The sequence below is a fragment of the Gouania willdenowi genome, chromosome 14, assembly GCF_900634775.1.
Source record: "Gouania willdenowi chromosome 14, fGouWil2.1, whole genome shotgun sequence".
NCBI lineage: Eukaryota > Metazoa > Chordata > Actinopteri > Blenniiformes > Gobiesocidae > Gouania > Gouania willdenowi.
The window spans coordinates 14954488-14973049 of record NC_041057.1 but is presented as its reverse complement, the minus strand read 5'-3'; the positions used below and the strand labels follow the sequence as shown (position 1 = coordinate 14973049).

Here is an 18562-nt window from a genome sequence, read left to right as displayed (position 1 = left end):
CATGAAGAATGCAAATTAGAAAAATAAATAAATAAATGCCAAAAAAGCAACCGACAGCGGATACTTAAAATCCCACAAATAAATTGAAGTCAAAATTAACAAAAATAATAATAACTTAAACGCACACATATTTACACTATTATAAATACAAGACAAAAGGAAAAGAAAACATAATCATTGGTGTATTTAATAAAGGCTTTTTGTTTGCATTATTTTCAATCATTTTTTCTTTTTTTAGTTAAAAGTTCCCACTCATAAAAAGTAAAAAAATTGTTTTCACAAAAATACAAAATGGTGTATAACATCCTTGGTTCCATCTGTCCTTTCCTATAATACGAATAGAACAACCTAAACTGCAATGTAAAGTTTAATACAATTTTTAGTAACTGGGTAGCCATTAATAAGACTATTATATTTCATGTTTGATTCATTATAACAGCTTTATTTCCTCTAAAATAATACAATAACTTATAAGAATAAGTTTACTAAGTTGAACAGAAATTACAATGAACATGTCTACAAACATGAGCAGATCTTCATCCATCTACAGAGCAAAAAGGTTGATAAGAATGTCTGAAATGGCCATTGTAGTATAAAAAATGTGAGCCTTACAGTAAATAATTTTAATAGAGATAATAAAACTCTGTGGGTCTCATTAGGTTTGCGATGCATGTATTTTTGGGAATTGAAGTCTTGCAGTTCGAGAAATTAACCAGCTGGTGGTGCTATACAGTTGTTTAAAAGAAGAAAAAAAAAAATTCACATTATTTGACATTGGAATCCTAATATATAAGCACAATGGTAAAATGACAAATCTTAACAAAACAAAACAAAATCTGAAAATAATACATTTTGATAAATAATGTAATTACTTTAGTTTAGTTTCTCAGGCCATTTGTTAACAATTAAAACCATTCCCACTGAATGTTAAGTGGACTAATTATACATGAATATTAATCATTATTGTATAATTATTTTTTCCAAAGCCAAAACAAATCAATTTATATAAACTTGTTAGATTATTTTAAGTATCACAATATCACTCAGGCATGTTAGTATTTTTTTTCCACACTAAACATGTCATCTGTGGGACTTAACACCTGTCTACTATTGATTTAGGCAGTGATTTAGTTGATAATAGATAAGAACAACAACATATCTATTATTGTTTTGTTAGTTGCTTTTAAAGACTGAGTCTCCTGTGAAAGCTGTTCCAAAAATATGCAATTTAATGAAGTCTGTAGACCAATTTAACGCCTTCAAGTTTTTGTTTTAAACCAATTTCCATCCTTGGATTGAATCCCTGCAGCACAGGAACACCATAATAAATCTTCAAAATACATTCACTTTAATATGAAATGTGCACATTTCTCTGCTTCCATCACATCAATATAAAGGTTTTAATGTCTTTATTCACTCCAAATACTAGGGAGTGCATCATCAATTCTTAACTATGTCAACTTTCAGCTCAAATAGGAGTATGTGAGATCAAATAGAAACTCAGTATTTCATCAACTTCATATCTTTTAATAAAAAAATGATTTCTAACACAAAAAATGTGGGTGAAATTGTTCTGCACAGGGATACACTTTTAGATATAAAGATTGCTCTGAATGTCTGTAGTTTTGGCAACCTTTCGCAGGATGTCGGTGTTTGGAGAGGAGACCAACTGGAGAGAGATAAGACGTAAAAGGGATTAGAACATATGCATTAGCAGAACTGGTAAACAATTCAGGTACAACAAAGCCTTTAATAATCAGTCATCTAACGCGTATTCAATGATGGAGCACATTTTGCAGTCTGATAAATACACAACCTATCAGGAGTGGTTTTTAAAAAAAAAAAAAAAAAAAAAAAAAAAAAAGTCAGAGAAACTGAAAAATGTTCTTCTTCATCCTGATTCAGTTTTAATGGTTCTAACACAGTAGAAGAAGTTTTTTTATTCAAGGTGAGTACAGAATATGTAGCTGGCTATTGATCAAGTCAGTAGCTGGTTTTATATATATATATATATATGTTCGAACATGCAGCTGCAATAATGTCAAACATGGAGTCATAATGTCAGCAAACATGGAGCAAACTGATGATACTGTGTGAGTCATCCCTCAGTGACCTATCCTCATTAGATATAAACAGAAGGAAGCAGCGCACCTGTATGGACCTGCCAAGCTTTGTTAGGGCAGGCTTAAAGGTCTCCATGGAGATGGAGTCAGGGCCGATGACATCACTGTAGCACTGGTAAACAACAGCGGCGATGCGGTGGACCTGGCAGTGGTTTAGGACTGACAGCACAAAGAAACATTATTATCTGACAGTAACAGGGTGGAAGTGTAATGAGCAGTCAGTGAGAAACTATAAGCTCTTCATCGTAATCATGCATCTGTTCGTTTTTTGGACTGCAAGTCAGAGCTCAGTGCCAGGATGACAGAAACACGGACTTTAAGAAAAAGTTATGCAATAATTCAACCGTAAGAATTGAACGGTTCAAGCCAGAAATTAGAAACCTATCACTGTGTGCATATTTCTATTATTTTGTGTAATTTTGATGTGGGACTCAATTTGTTGTCGTTTTGTGCATTTTTTGTTTTATTTAGTGTATTTCTGTTAATGTTTTGTGTTTGTTCTGATTTTTTAGATTTCTGTTGTCTAATCTGTTTATTAGTGGCCTAAGCTTCTTTCGTGGAAATCATGCATTACATGAGCGAACAATCATCAAATTTTGGACAGAGATCCAGTCCAATACCAGATTGTCTCACCTGAAAAACAGACTGAGAGTGGTGTGAACAAGTGATTTCTTACTTTTTTGTATGTTTTCCACACTTAAATGTTTAAGATCATCAAACAAATGTAAACATTAGTCAAAGATAACACAAGTAAACACAAAATGCAGTTTTTAGATGAAGGTTTTATTAATGAGGAAGAAAAAAATCCAAAGCTACATGGCCCTGTGTGAAGAAGTGTTTGCCCCCTAAACCTAATAACTGGTTGGACCACCCTTAGCAGCAACTACTGCAATCAAGCGTTTGTGATAACTTGCAATGAGTCTTTTACAACGCTGTGGAAGAATTTTGGCCCACTCATCTTTGCAGAATTGTTGTAATTCAGCCACATTGGAGGGTTTTCAAGCATGAACCGCCTATTCTATTGAGATGCAACAACATCTCAATACGATTGAGGTCAGGACTTTGACTAGGCCATTCCAAAGTCTTCATTTTGTTTTTCTTCAGCCATTCAGAAGTGGACTTAGTGTGTTTTGGATCATTGTCCTGCTGTAGAACCCAAGCTTGCTTCAGCATGAGGTCACAAACAGATGGCCGGACATTCTCCTTCAGATCTTTGGGTAGAAAGCATAATTTATGCTTCCATTTATCACAGCAAATCTTCCAGGTCCTGAAGCAACAAAACAGCCCCAGACCATCACACTGCCACCACCATATTTTACTGATGTTCTTTTTCTGAAATGCAGTGTTACGTAATGGGACACAGACCTTCCAAAAAACTGTCCACAGAATATTTTCCCAAAAGGCTTGGGGATCATCAAGACGTTTTCTGGCAAAAATTAGACGAGCCTTAATGTTCTTTTTGCTTAGCAGTGGTTTTGGTCTTAGAACTCTGCCATGGAGGCCATTTACCAGTCTCTTTCTTATGGTGGAGTCATGAAAACTGACCTTAATTGAGGCAGGTGATGCCTGCAGTTCTTTAGATGTTGTTATGGGGTCTTGTCACCTCTTGGATGAGTCATCACTGCACTCTTGGGGTAATTTTGGTCAGCTAGCCACTCCTGGGAAGGTTCACAACTGTTCTGTGTTTTGGCCTCACTGTGGTTTGCTGGAGTCCCAAAGTTTTAGAAATTACTTTATAACCTTTTCCAGGCTGATAGATTTCATTTACTTTTTTTCTCATTTGTTCCTGAATGTCTGTGGATCACAGCATGATGTCTATAGATTTTGAGGATCTTTTGGTCTACTTCACTTTGTCAGGTAGGTCCTATTTAAGTGATTTCTAAATTGAGAGTGTGCAGTAATCAGGCCTGTGTTTGGCTACAGAAATTGAACTCATGACCACAGTTATGTTTTAACAGGAGCTGGGGGGCAAACACTTTTCACACAGGGCCATGTAGCTTTGGATTTTTTTCTTCCTCATTAATAAAACCCTTCATTTAAAAACTACATTTTGTGTTTACTTGTGTTATCTTTGACTAATGTTTAAAATTGTTTGCTGATCTGAAACATTTAAGTGTGGAAAACATGCAAAAAAGTAAGAAATCAGGAAGGGGGCAAACACTTTTTCACACCACTGTATATTCCTAAAGATGGTGCTACAGCAAGCCTCGAAATTTAAGTTAAGGAGGCCAGCTTGTAATCGCAGGGTCACCGGTTCAAATCTCACCTGGACCATCACTGTGGGATGTTGAGCAAGTCCCTTAACCCAAAATGCCCCCCGAGCGCTACACTGTGGAAGCCCACTCTTACCCCTTGGGAAAATTTTTGTACAAACCTATTGCAAATTATGAAGTCATGTTTTTCCCCCCCAAAAAACTTGCTCAGCACATCTTTAGACTGTCCTACACAAAAGATCCACAAAGATCCTTGATTTATCAAAAACTTACCCTCCAGTGCATCAAGATGTTTGAATGTGAAAGGAAACTGTACAGTGAAATTATACTCGCAAATTATTACTAGTAATTTTCAATGTTCATTAAAAAATGGCAATTTTGGAGTCATTGTAGATAATGTTTCGAAAAAGTTTACAGCAATCTGAATTACGCTCTCATGCAAACAATAGGAGTCAATGCAACAATTGCATTTTCAAATATGTAATGCAATGTGTATTTTTGGATTTTCTTTTTTAAAAAACTGAACCTTTTGAAACCTGACTATACAAACTAACATTTGTTTTGTTTTGCCTAAAATTGTCAAGTCCCAACCATTGGGCAGCACCTATAATTTTTCATGTTGGGGTTTCTCGGATTCATTGCGTTTACTTTTGTAAACGTTTTGTGTTTGTCATTTTGTGTATTGCTCTGTGATTTTGTGTGTATTTGATGTTGTTTTGTAAGTCATTTGTTTTAGGGAAAATTAGGACGTACACAAAGATCAAATTAAAAAAAACAACTGTAGGTGACAAATCTGTATTGTTTTAAATGGACATTAGAAACATGGCAGGAGGACAGACAAAATAAAACTAAATTATTCAGATGCATCAGACACACTTTGGTGTATTAGCCCACAGATAAAATAAGAGAAACATATTTATTCTGTACCTGCAGCAGGAAGTCCAGTAAGTATGTTGGGCTGCTCCAGTGAATGGCAGACAGGTTGATCGCTGAACCCACTGGTGTGGAGAGAGCGCAGGAAGGGAGCCGAGCCCCTGCACACATAGTCTGCTGTTTTGTACTCAGCCACAAAACTGTCTGACAGCACGGTCACACTCAGCTGTCTCTGCTGCAGACTGTCAAACACCTAAAAAAGACTTCATACGGTCAGGCTAAAGGAACATGTTACCTAAACACCAAATCCTTGAAGAGAGGACCAGCAAACATCAGCTTGTTCAGAATATGTGTGATTCATCTTATAATACCTATGGAATTCCACAAATCACTGTTTTAGGACCTGTACTTTTTAAAGTACAATCTAATGGAAGAGTGTGCAGCTGATATGTTATTTTGGGAGAATAAAGCAGATGAAAATCTACTTTGCGTTTGCAAAGAGCACAGGTCATAAAATACAGTCAGTCTCAAACACATTTACCTTTTCTGTCCACTGAAACTGCTGGTCTTCTGCGATGTAGCCCGTCACCAGGCAGATCAGCACCTACAGGGAAGGAAATAAAAAATACTCAACACACATACGCACACTGTTCCAATAAACAGGAAATTAGAGAAGACAAAATAAGCTAACTTATAATGGTGCAGAAATAGCTTGGTACCTCATTTTCAAACCCAGTGAAGTGAAGGCAGAAGGAATCATATTGATGTTTAGTACAGTTTTATTTCAAGCACACACTGAAAAAGTGTACAGTATATACAATACAATAATCCACAGAAAACAGAAAAATTCACCGCTGCTGGAAAAGGAGTGGGATGAAGTTTAACACTTACTTATTCCCACTTCCTCTTCCAAAGTCTTAATACAATAGCTTACTTCTTTTGGTTTCATCCACTTTCTTACATATCAAGCACATACAGTATATCTTCATACAATATGTTAACAACAAAAATTTCAGCCTGATCCAAAACACTATTCTTCGTTTATTCACAATCAAACGGCATTGACAACAGTGCTTGTTAGTCACTCTATCTGTAACTTCACCAGTTACTGTTGCAGTATCTTCAGACCACAGCTGATCTTGTGTTAAATCCCTGCTTCCATCTGAAAGCAGCTAAACATGTGGCAGTAAATCTACGGATTCTCTCAGCAGCCCATTATCACAACACACACACACGTCGGTTCACTGAGTTAATCTTGATTAAATCACACATGAGCGACGCAGGGCTGAGAAAAAAAAAAAAAAACATTGATCTGCAGGTGGGTTATCACTGCTTACTGAAAGCTAATGTAAAAAGCAGCAGAATACTGCAGTTTATTTATACTGAATAAATCATATGTTTCAGAGTCGATTTGTTACACTTGAATCACACTGTTGTCACCACAGTGTGAATCAAAGCTAATATTTGGACAGAGTATAGACAATGTGAGCCAGTTGAGACTAAATTATTGCTTTGTGTAAAAGCTTTTATTTTTTTACATAAATGATTCCCAACCAGGGGTACGTCTACCCCAAGGGGTACTTGACCACATTACATGGGGGTACACAGAAACAAATTGTGGGACAGATTAATATGTGCATACAAAAAGGTCCTTACCCCTAAAAATAAATTGTGACCTAACTCTTTAAAGATACATAAAAAAATAAAGGTAAAAATCTAAAATAGCTACCACATCAGAAATATGTAAAACAAATCAAATAAAAGGACCAAAATCTGACTAGACAAAGGAAAAGTGTTCAGACGAGCCTGTCGATACAGACAAAAGCAAACGAGCAAAGAAGAAACGGACAGATCTCATGATATAAACACCAGGCTAAAGGGGTGCATGGGAGATGGGACGGAAATTATTGGGAAAACACTATCTTGTATTATTACAGCAGCGTGTTTTGATTTTTAATTTGTTGATTTAAGTCTTTATTTTATTATTTATTTATTTTATAAGGGAGGGGGTGCACAATAAAGAGAAAAATCCTCTTGCAAAAATTCACAGCTTTTTCATTTGATTTAGTTTTTTCATGGTACTTTTTCGTGAACTTTAACGATTGTAAATTAACATGTGATCTGTATGGCAGAAAAAAATTACTGTGCATTTTTGCTACGAGTATATAGCATCAAAGTGCTTCATTAGGGCCTATTATTATTATTATTATTAATTATTCTTACAAAAAATGTTTTTGAGGGCCTAAACTTGAACGCATATTGGCAAAAGAAATGATGATTTGGGGGATTTGGACATGTGAATGGCAAAATGACTCAATGGCGCCCCCTTGAAATTTGTGTTTACTCCAAGCTGGCACTGATGACATCATCGCTGTGGAACTTCTGCAAAATTCTGACATCATCACTCTCTACAGTGATGACTTCATCATCACAGACAGAGATTCCTTGCTTTTATAGAGATACATCTTGCATCCAACACTGCACTGTTTAAGTACTTCACACATTCATATTTTTATTTTAAACATACATGTTTATTTGGTTGTGTTATAAAACTATCTAAATCTAAATAGTTTAATCTTAAGATTGAATATTCCTCTTAGCTTACCTGTTCACTTGGATGATGTGCTACGCTATGGAAGTGATTAAGAGTTTGTAGAGCTAAGTACATGCTAATTAACTATAGCAGCTTTCATTTGTATGAAAAAAAAAAAAGAGTTATGATTTAACCCAACCGTCATTCATAGTCCTTGCTCCACATACTGGTAAAAGGAAATCATATTTGAACATTGTAGGTAAGTTTGTGATATACTGCAATCCTTGAAAATGGTCAGCGACGTCTCTACACCCCCCGACATGAAACACACCTCAACGTGCACCACTTCCCGACATGCGTGTGGTTGTGAGGGTCCATTCATCGCTGCTTGCAGCTTTAATCTTAATATTATCATTTGCTTACATCATTCACCTGCAGAGATTTTTTCTGCTTTCACAACAACTTTGAGAAAGCTGATACTAGATATACTCAACTTAAAGGAAAATCAGTGTTCTTCATCTGACAGCAGTTTCAGTGCTTTGATCAGTGTGAATGCAATTATTAAGACTGTTTTGATACACTTAACAAATGAGAAGGGCTACAAAACTGTGTCAAACTGTCCGCTGTAAAATATTTTTATCAAGATCACCTTCAAACTAAAAGAACATCAAACTGGATTATCTCAGTTTTTGGCACAAAACATTTTAATCAAAAGTGTAGAAACAGATTTATTGTGAGGTCTGCTCCTGTGTGAAACTCACTGATGGGTTGTCCTTGTGTCTATAGAAGATGCACGGCGAGTCCTCGCTGGATATGGCCCGACTCCTCTCGTTCCACACTGATGCATGCCCGACTCTGTCCCACTTTGCAGAAGAGAGGACGTAGACTGACATGAAGCCTGTGAAAACAGATGCTCTCAGTATTCAGCTCATATTTCCAACTGTTCCTTTCAGTTTACTTGCCTCTGTCAACATTTTCTAACTCAATACCAACCCAGGAAAACAGACCCTTCTCACAGCGTGCACACGCATGCGCACACGCACACACACGCACAGGTAAAATTAGCATTATGCAAATGACTAATTTGACCTTTTTATCGTAATATTCTGTTATCTTTGGTGGTTAACTTCTGATCTTAAATCAAAGTGTATATCATCATTTGTACTGATTGCTTTCTACTGTCATTTGGTGCTTTTTTTAATTAAATCTGCTCATACATTTATTGCTGTATTTTCATGGACTGTGAGTTTTATGTCGCTGCATTTGTCAGCCGGGGGACTAAAAATGGAAAGTAGCTATTAAGTTATTTCTCAGATATCCAGCTGGGATCATAATCTGGGCAGAGGAGGAGAATGAAGACACAGATATTAAAAAAGAAAGCTATAGACTGAGCAGAAAGTGGGAGGCCAAAAACTAGTGAGCATCAAGCTACAATTCCATTACCCTTGGAAATGCGCAAAATCTAAAAAAAAAAAATGCGCAAGAAAAACTGGTAATGGAAACACCTGATTTTGAAAGAAAAAAAAAAAACACTCAAATATGGCTAAAAAGCTTTTATGCTTTCATGAGGAGGTTTTTCAAGTGTTTTGTTATTGAAATGTATCACAAAAGTGCAATGGAAACAATTTTTCCGCAATTACACGTCACAGGACAAGATGTACCTGGTCACATGACATGTCACGGTACGGTAACGTGCAAGCAGAAAGAGGCCAAGACATTTCTTAGCATTATACTTAAAAATAATTACTGCCACGATTAACAAAGCACAATTATACTTTGTCGACATTCCAAAATATTGCAAAAAACTAATGGAAACCCAGCTGGAGCCACTATCCAGGAAGTAGCTGATATTATCAAGAAAACATGCTGGAATTGGCTGGAAAAAGCAGGACTAACAGACAGCACAGATGCACTCATCATGACAGCACAATAATAAGCACTGAGCACTAAGAGCTAGGGCTGTAGTCAACCATGAAATGGTTGGTCGACCAAGACAATGGCACACGTAGCGATTAGCCGACAATAATAAAAAAAAAAAAACAACGGAGAATGGGAAAAAAAACAAAAAAAAACGGAGAATGAATGAGGACGTAGAGAAAGAAAGAGAGACAAATATTTAGTTTTGGCTTTTTGTGGTGCCGATTTGCTTTTAAACACAGACCATTTATGATATGAACCTTATTCAAGCTTTGACCAGAACCCGACAAAGCAAAACTGAAACCTACAGGTCTGACAGATCATGAGGTATTTTTATCAGAGCCCAACCTGAAACCGACAATTAAAACCTATTTTCCCCCTCATGCAAATGACATATTTATGTTTGTTAGCCTACTTTTATTAATAAACTGTTGATGTCAACATCAGATCAGCGCACGGGGAAACAAACGCACGTCAAACAGGTGCGCAGTGCACCCCACGACGCCAGAGACAGTGGATCTATTTACATAATCCACGTATGAAATATAAGGATAGTCCATGTTCTTGTGCAGAAAAAGGATTGATTCAATAGTGGATGCTTGTTTCAAGCCTGTGTTAATTCGTTCCCTCTCTGCTCTGAGGACAGTGCACTGCGCAGTGACAGCCGAAGCGCAATACTTTTTTTTTTTTTTTTTTGCAGTGCAGCATGCACTCACACACAGCTGTTGCTGGGCATAGAATCATGTTTAGGCATTAAATACATTATATTGATATTTATGGTATTGAAACTGATATCATTGCTGGTCGACCAATGAAAATCTTGGTCGACCTCGATGGCAGACCAATTTGTCGACTAAACGACCAAAGTTGGCAGCCCTAGAGCCATAGAGGCCAGGCTCTACCACAGTAGACCAAACACCCAAACTGGGAAAGTGGCTCCAACAGAGTCCAGGAACAACATCTGATGCCTTAGTCTAGAAGTGTGCAGTACTAGGAACTAGGGCTGCATGATCATGACAATAATAATCATGATTATTTTGATCAATATTGTAAATCACAATTATAATCACAATTATTTATCATGTTAGGGAAAAATCTGTATTTTTATTGCACTACTTTTGAACAAACAATATGTGAAAAGTTAACAGTGCAGTTTACAGGGTTTAAATAAGAAGTATACGGAAGAAATTAACCCAAGAATTTAAAATATACCAAGGGCTAACTAAATAAATACATTATTATTAAGTGCAATCACAAAATGCAACTCATTACAAACAATTACAGCTTTCATCAGTCTGCCACTGAAGGGTTGCTCACTTGTTAATGAAGCAGCTTAATGAAGCCTTAACTATGCATTCGCTCCATGGTGGTTGCCTGAGTAATAGACAAGAAAGTACTTGATTAGATATATACAGCAGCATTTTAAATGTAAATATTGCCGCCGATCAGGTTAATTTAATGTGTAGAATACTCAAACTCCCAGGGCTCTGGTAGAAGGTCGACCTTGATGAAAACAAACTTACCATCAAAACAAGGTGAGAGGAGGATTCTATATTTTGGCGTATGGAAAAACAACCTAGTTGTACTTTTATTTGTATTATCTTTGAGATAATATAAACATATCGTCTTATTTTCAGTTGGACATTTACCTCCACTAAGTATTCACAGCAGGTTTCTATAATCAAAGCCAAGTTTTCTTGGACATCCGTAGGCACTACTGATTGGAACACTGACTGGACTTTGCTGCATTCCAGGTCCCATCATAACAGATTTATTGTACCTGTAACAATCTTGGCTGTGCACTGAGATGGACCGATCACAATTAGGTGACATGAATGGCAGCAGGCAGCATCTTACTGGCAGCGTTAAGTCCCACGGCGATGATCAGGTCTGAGCATGGCAGCTTGTCTCCAGACTTCAGTGATGCTGTGAGGTCAGGATTCCAAAGCAGACGAACCTCCCTGATGAGAAGTTATCATCAGCATTAGAAAAGCCTTCTTTATGGTATTTACTGTTGATCATGGGGTAAGGTGCCAAAAAAGATGGTGTGTTTACATCTTTGAAAACATTGCCCCATGGAAAGAGCGTTCACTAACACTTTAAAATCACAGCAATAAATATGTTTAGGTTTCAGTATAGTCCGCTTCTTCTTTTAACTTACTTTAGAATATACCGACCTTACCATGAGAAAATATAATCAATATTTTAAGAATAAAATCCCCATTGTTAAGAATAATAGTTTAAAATGCTAAAAAGTGAAATACATAACATTTTTTCTTAAAGTTTTCCCAGAAAGATTATTCTTTGACAAAGTCACTGGTGCTAAATGTCACAAAGGCACTTATATCAACAGCCAGCTGCACAATATCAATGTGTGCAAGAAAAGGAAAAATAATTTACTGCACAAAAACAATAAACTACACTTTGTTTTAAAACTATAATGATTTCATTTCCTTATTGGTCGTGTAAAAAATAAAGTTTAAAAAGATGTAAAAAAAAAAGAAGTGCAAACAAAAACTTTATCGAATCGAATTAGGGAGGGTGACGTATCGATGCATCTTCACCAGAAAATCAATGAGTCATTTTAGCAGTTAGCTGAAGCATTGAGCTGCTAGCATCCTTAAAAATGTGTTTTTGAGCTTCAAATTAAAGTAAAAATTATTTTATGTTGTCCCGACTTACTGTCTCACAGGTTCAATTGTCTGTTTTTCATAGTTTTATGTTTTTTAACACAGTCTGTCTCTGTCTGTCTTGTAGCGTCCCTCAGCTAACCAACTGATGCTACATTTACCTTTTCTCCTCCAACTCTCTGCGAATCTGTTTATCCTCTTCGTTTTCATCCTCTTCATCCTCCTCCTCCTCCACTGCCCGGGAGTAAACCGACAGCACCTCTCCAAAGAAAGTCGCCATAAGCACAGAGTTATCAGAGAAATGCGAAACTTCTGGCTTCTCTACAGCTTTAGCTAGCGACCATGACACCGGAAGTAACTTCAACGCCCACCAGAATAAAAGAATCAGGTTCGCTGTAGAAGAGTGAGAAAAAAAACGTTGTTTAAATTAAAACCATAAAAACTGGTACACAGTTAAAAAAAAAAAAAGCAAGACAAACCACATAGTCATTTTAATGTAAAGCCATTTTAATGTATAGCCATTTTTAATGTATAGCCATTTTATCTTGTAGTCTCCCTATTATTTATTACATTGTGTTTTTTACTCAAGTCTATGCCTTTGTATTTTTACTTATTGTTTATCTCTGTAAAGCATCTTTGAGCACTGTAAAAGCGCTATACAAATAAAATGTATTTTTATTATTATTATTATAAAACACAAGAATGATTTAGCAAATTCCCCTAAAAAATCTAAATTAAACCATTTTAATAGTATTGTATATTGCATATATCACTTCATATTATCTTATCTGTATATATATATATATATAGTTTTTAGTTCTCTTCCAATTGTGGGGATTTGGTCAGCTCTTTGCTTTCACTGTGTGTCTCTCTGTCGTCATCACATGCTTTTTTTTGTCTTATTTTCATCCCTGTGTGTTTTTTCTTTGCAGGAAGCCCTGATCTTATAAAATCTTAGACCCTTACTCATCATCAATTATCTTATTTGATTCTGAAATGCATTTTCCTCAGTTAGTGACATCATTAATGTATTCACCTTATTGATGGTAGCCCTTAATGTCACCCCCCTCTAGTTTAGATAACTATGTCCATATAATTGAATAAATTGTCATTGCACATTTACCATACAACAAAGGTTTGTATAAAAACTCACCAATATAGCAGCGTACCAGTGTCACATTTGCTTTATGAATTAGTATAAAAGTAATAAAGATGGGCTTGCACTGACAGTAATGCAATATTGTGATGTAATTTAAAGTGCAGGGGTGTGGGTACAGATTGTCATGGTTTGTTTTTAATTTATTTTTTACATTTCCCTTTTGAGTTGAAAAGTTTATACCCAGAATAAGTATGTATGTAAGTATGTGTCCAGAGTTAAAGTCAAATAACAGCATGATTATTTTTCCAACTGCAATTTCTTTGGTCTTTTTTTCCTTTTAAGAATATTGTATCATTATCGCAAGGTTATTATTAACATATTGTATAGTGAAGTCATTGTATCATCCCACCTATACTAAGTAGCAATAAGCAATAGTAATAACAACAATAAGTTGCTTTGTGTAAGAACAAAGCACTTTTCTAGCAGTAAAAATAGTTTTGCACACTTTTTCTCCAATTTATCTCATCAAATCTCAATTTTCTCTCCCTGCTTTTCTCTTATGCATTCTCGCTGCCTTTTTGTCTTTTTCATTCGCTTTCACCTGGGGCTGAATTATTTCCCACAGTTGCATTAGGAGATAAGGATTGTGTTTGTGTTTTGCAATCAATCAAACAAGAGGAGGAAAATTTTCTAACCAGCCCATCTTCTGCTGCTGGTGCTTCCCTCTTTGGAAACTGCAGCACACTGCAGTCACTGTCCTCATCCTTGCTGCTGTCACTGCAGCTAAAAAAAAAAAAAAAAAAAAAAGTCAAAGATGGAAGCTTGCCACGGTCATGGACGTCTCTGTCATTTTGAAACTACGCCTGAATCATTTAAGAAGATATAAGGTATTTTGGTATTAATGGTATTTTGTTTACAGACTAATTAAACTAGTTAGGGATTATCTTTTAGGGTGATTACTGTCCATTCCAGAAAAAATGAAAAATAAATTGGGAAGACAAGTTCAATAAGCAGACAAACTAGTGTCAAAATAATGAGTTGGGACAGGGTTTGTTTTGTACAAGTCATATCAATCTTTTCCCAAGATGCACCTTAGCCTGTGATGGGCTTGTGGTTCCTCTTCTGCTGATGTTTTAAATATCTTAGATATTTACTCTTTGATCAAATGTAGGAGGATTATTCTGTAAAATCCAATATTTAGGATTATTTTTTGTTCTTTGTCATTTATCAGAACAATTACAGATTAAATGAAGTAATGTAATAGTAGGAAAGTGTATTTATTGCGATGGCAATATTAAATACAGAAAAAAACAACCTTCTGTTAAAAAAAAAAATCTAAATAAATCAAATTATGTTCACATTGCACTCTTAGTCGCCTCTTCCCAACCACTTCCATTTTCCTACCCTGACTCCCCCTTCCCTGTTTCCTACCCCCTCACCCAGATGTAACACTGCCCTGTCTTTTTATATTCTCCCTTTGATAAAGTTTTTATTACCCTTCCTTAGGGAGAGCTGGTGATGGTCACAAAGTCAGCTTCCGTTTAGTTTCATTCAATAGGGGACAGTGCAATTTAATAAAACACATGATTAAACATGAGTAAAAAAAAGCCAGAATTAGCCAAGGAGGCTATTTTTCATCTGTAGTCCCCTGGCCATGATGTTAAAAAAGCAAACAAACTATGCAATAAAGTGAACTTATTTATTTAATTGCAATAATAAAACATGCATTGCACTACATGAAGTGTTGACCTTCGAAAGCATGTGTAGACAACCCAAAAAATAATTTAAAAAATGAATTAAAACATGTTTTAATTATGTTGATCCAAAACTGTTTTAATACTGTACAACAAATAAACAGAAACTAAATGAAATGAAATAGCCGTGTGGTGTGACTTTTTAACAGCAGGTATAGTTTGAACATCATGAAGAGCATAGGCGGATGATTGAATCATGCCGCAGGAGGAGATGAGAGTAACGATCGAATCAAATGTGATACACTCGGTGAGTTGGAGGACAGTAAAGCTGTCTAACGCTTGCAGGCTTTATTCTTTGATAAGCTGCAGAACATCCCTCATTGCTCCTCTCTTATCAATTCTACCAACAGCTGCCTGGAGCTTGCTTTGTGCATGTCGCTCTTTATTTTTTCTGCAGAGAAAACCTTGTGCAGCTGCTTTATGGCCTCTTCCTGCATTATTTCACCACACTGGCAATAAGGCCGAAACTCTGTCCTCCTCTCGCCTTCAACCCGCCATCTAATTTGTCTTTCCCACACAGGATATTTTCTGGCGACAGTGAAGTATTGTTACGGCCCTGCTGATATCATCACATTTCTGTTTACCCCCTAGTTTCTCAGGGCACAGCTTGGAGAAATTAACTATACAACACAATAGACGGGATGGCTTGTTCTTCCAGCTGGCCACAATGTTTAAGATGATCCCATAGCCTTTGGCTTCAAAGTGACAACCTCCTGCTGCCTCTTGTTAATTATGAAGCTCCGAGAAGAAGCTGGTGGAGTCATGTGGTTGTGCAAGTTCAGCCCTGATTGGCACTGAGGCCAAAAATAGAACTTCAGCTTCTGTGACTCTAATTGCCCGTCATATTTAAGCTATTGTATAACCACACAGTATGAGAATGTGCTGCTGCAGCCTTAAATCATTCATTGATTCCTGCGAGCAGCTTAGGCAGAAATGCATTCAACACTCATGCAGCGGAGAGAATGGAATTTCCCACAAGGATCACTAGGAGCGATGATGTGTGTGTGTGTGTGTGTGTGTATATCTGCTTCCTAAATGAGGATGGAATAATTCACATAGTTTCACAGCTGTTTTCAAGCACTTACAACTACACAGAAGCAAACACGGCTATGAACTGTCAACGCCTATAAGGCTTGTTAGAATATTTCACAAATTGCCAATCTGGGATTTTTGCACACAGCCAGATTTGCATGGTTTATGGAAATACATTAGGTCAGACTGCAGGTCCAGGACCTAAGCTGTATGAATACCTCAGCAGAAAGGATTTTTAATCAAAGGAAACCTTTAACAGGGATTTAGAAAACCTCAACAATGATTTCTAGTACTTCCGTTCTGGGCTTTGTGTGTCTTGTGATAGCTCACAGTGTCACAATCTGTGATCAGTGGTTGTGTTTTGCATTATTTCTCCCATGTTTGTGTAGTTGGATTGTGTTCATATGTCTATATCTAGTGATATCCTAGTTGTAGTTGTAGTAGTGCTTAGTGCAACGTTGTATGCAAGCAATATGGTATTATCTCTGTGGGGATGAAACTGTTTGAAAACTGGACTGTTCTGCATCCAGCAAAACCAGGAGGTGAAAGTAACGAATTACAAGTACTCACATTACTATAATTGAGTTGCTTCTATGGGTACTTGTACTTTTTGGAGTACATTTCTGAATTAGTAATTTTACTTGTAGTTAAGAAAGTTTTAAAAGAAGTAAGTAATTGGTTACATTTCTACACCCAACCGTTACTGAGTAAATTATTATTATTTTGCTTCAAAATGATCAATGGACATTGTGAAACTACAAAAAATGAAAGGACCAGACCAACAATCAAATGCATCACATCATAGCCGACCAACCAGTTTAAATGTAATGCACCGCGCCAAAACACCATTGAATGGAGGTTATTTTCTCAATTTTATAGTTCATAAATGTAGCTATACTTAAAGTCTGAGAATTTTATTTATTTTGAATTGAACTGATTGGTGTTATTTTATTTTTTAGAAGAATTGAACATTTTTACAACTTTTCCTTTGAATAATTTTTACTTGTACTTCAGTATTTTATGTATGACTTACTTGTACTTGAGTACAATTTTAATCAAGTAACAGTACTTCTACTTGAGTAGAATATATCAGTACTCTTTACAACTCTTTGCAAACTCACCTGCCAGTGACCAATGTCCTGGATGGAGGGAAGACAAGGATGACAAATTATTTCAGTCAGTGACTCACTTCTAGGTCCTAACCCACAGGTTGAGAACCTCTGACCTAAACACAATTTGGTAGGCAGCAATGTGCTTTTAAATGGATGAAGAAAAAAAATGTTCCTTGGCTCATTTACAACTTTCAAAGGACATCTCTCTCTCTGTTTGATTTCCTTGCCTTTTTTGTTCCAAACAACCATCAACACTTTTAAATTCATTACATAACACACTTCAGCAGCATGTTGTAGGAGGTTCAGTCAGGTAGATTGAAGTGATATAACAACATGAAGCGTAATGAATTCACTCGTAACATTGTTTAAAAATATATTTGTGAAGCTGCTTTTGCCTCATTGATTGTTCTCCAGCTTCTTTGTCTTCTGCCTTCTTCCTTGACTGTAGTTAGGATTCACCTTTTCCTCCCACTTCCAGACACAATGATCATCATCAGAGCTCCGTTACACACCATCAGATGAACAAAACCCACACCTTGCACCACGCAATCACGCCCACAACTGATGAACAATGCCTGTTCCTAAGCAACTGATGCTCAGTGTGTGGGGTCTCAGTGTTCTCTCTTTGCAGTGTGTGTATGTGTGTGTGAGGGAGAGAGAGAGATCGTCCAGGCGTTACGCTTTTCCTCCCACAGTTAGACTCAGCTGGAGGGAACATTTTAAACGACTCCTACGTCTAAGTGAGGATGTGGGATGATGAGGTTGTTGGCACAGTGTTCAGGGTCCGCCTTCAGGGAGGATGACTACTCCAGATAGACATTAAAGAGTACCAAAAAGAGACAAAAGAGTTGTGTGGCACCTCCAGTTTTTTATTATATGTATTATGTGGGCTGGAGTTTGTAATCTACTATGTCTGTTGCCCTGATTGATTTATCACACTGTTGTGTTTGGCATAGTTGACTTTAAGATCTCTGGATCAAGACTTTAACAGAAAAAAAAGGTGGCAGCTGTTTAACTATTGAGTGTATTTTGGTACATTCTCACATGAGAGACCTGCCCTTTGGTTCCTTTTTATTCCAAAAGCTTTATCATTTATCTGTCTTTGTCTCTACAAGTATGAAATATGTGTTCTGCTCACTGCCAGTAGCTGCTATGACATCATGGAGCTCAATGAAAGCAACTACAAAGGGATAGAAAATAATTTTTTTTAAAAAGATGGAGTGAAAAGATGACAGGAGAGAGACTCAAATTGAAAGCTACATGATAAAAACCCACT

General features: G+C 36.5%; 1 protein-coding gene across 1 annotated transcript; it reads right to left on the bottom strand.

The window, feature by feature from the left end:
• Nucleotides 1-421: 421 nt before the first annotated feature.
• On the bottom strand, nucleotides 422-12671 carry psmg1 (proteasome (prosome, macropain) assembly chaperone 1). Its single transcript, XM_028467638.1, has 7 exons — nucleotides 12451-12671; nucleotides 11517-11620; nucleotides 8504-8640; nucleotides 5751-5813; nucleotides 5264-5462; nucleotides 2152-2282; nucleotides 422-1669 (listed from the first exon to the last, which is right to left on the bottom strand). Exons 1-7 carry the CDS (start codon nucleotides 12567-12569, stop codon nucleotides 1592-1594), a joined length of 831 nt encoding a protein of 276 aa, XP_028323439.1. The 5' UTR covers nucleotides 12570-12671; the 3' UTR covers nucleotides 422-1591.
• Between the last annotated feature and the right edge of the window lie 5891 nt (nucleotides 12672-18562).

Coding starts and splice junctions, on each gene's coding strand:
- psmg1 (XM_028467638.1), bottom strand. CDS start 12,569: ATGGCGACTTTCTTTGGAGAGGTGCTGTCGGTTTACTCCCGGGCAGTG. Junction 5,463..5,750: donor AGTTTCAGTGGACAGAAAAG/GTAAATGTGTTT, acceptor AGTCTTTTTTAG/GTGTTTGACAGTCTGCAGCA. Junction 1,670..2,151: donor AGCTTGGCAGGTCCATACAG/GTGCGCTGCTTC, acceptor ATCTCTCTCCAG/TTGGTCTCCTCTCCAAACAC.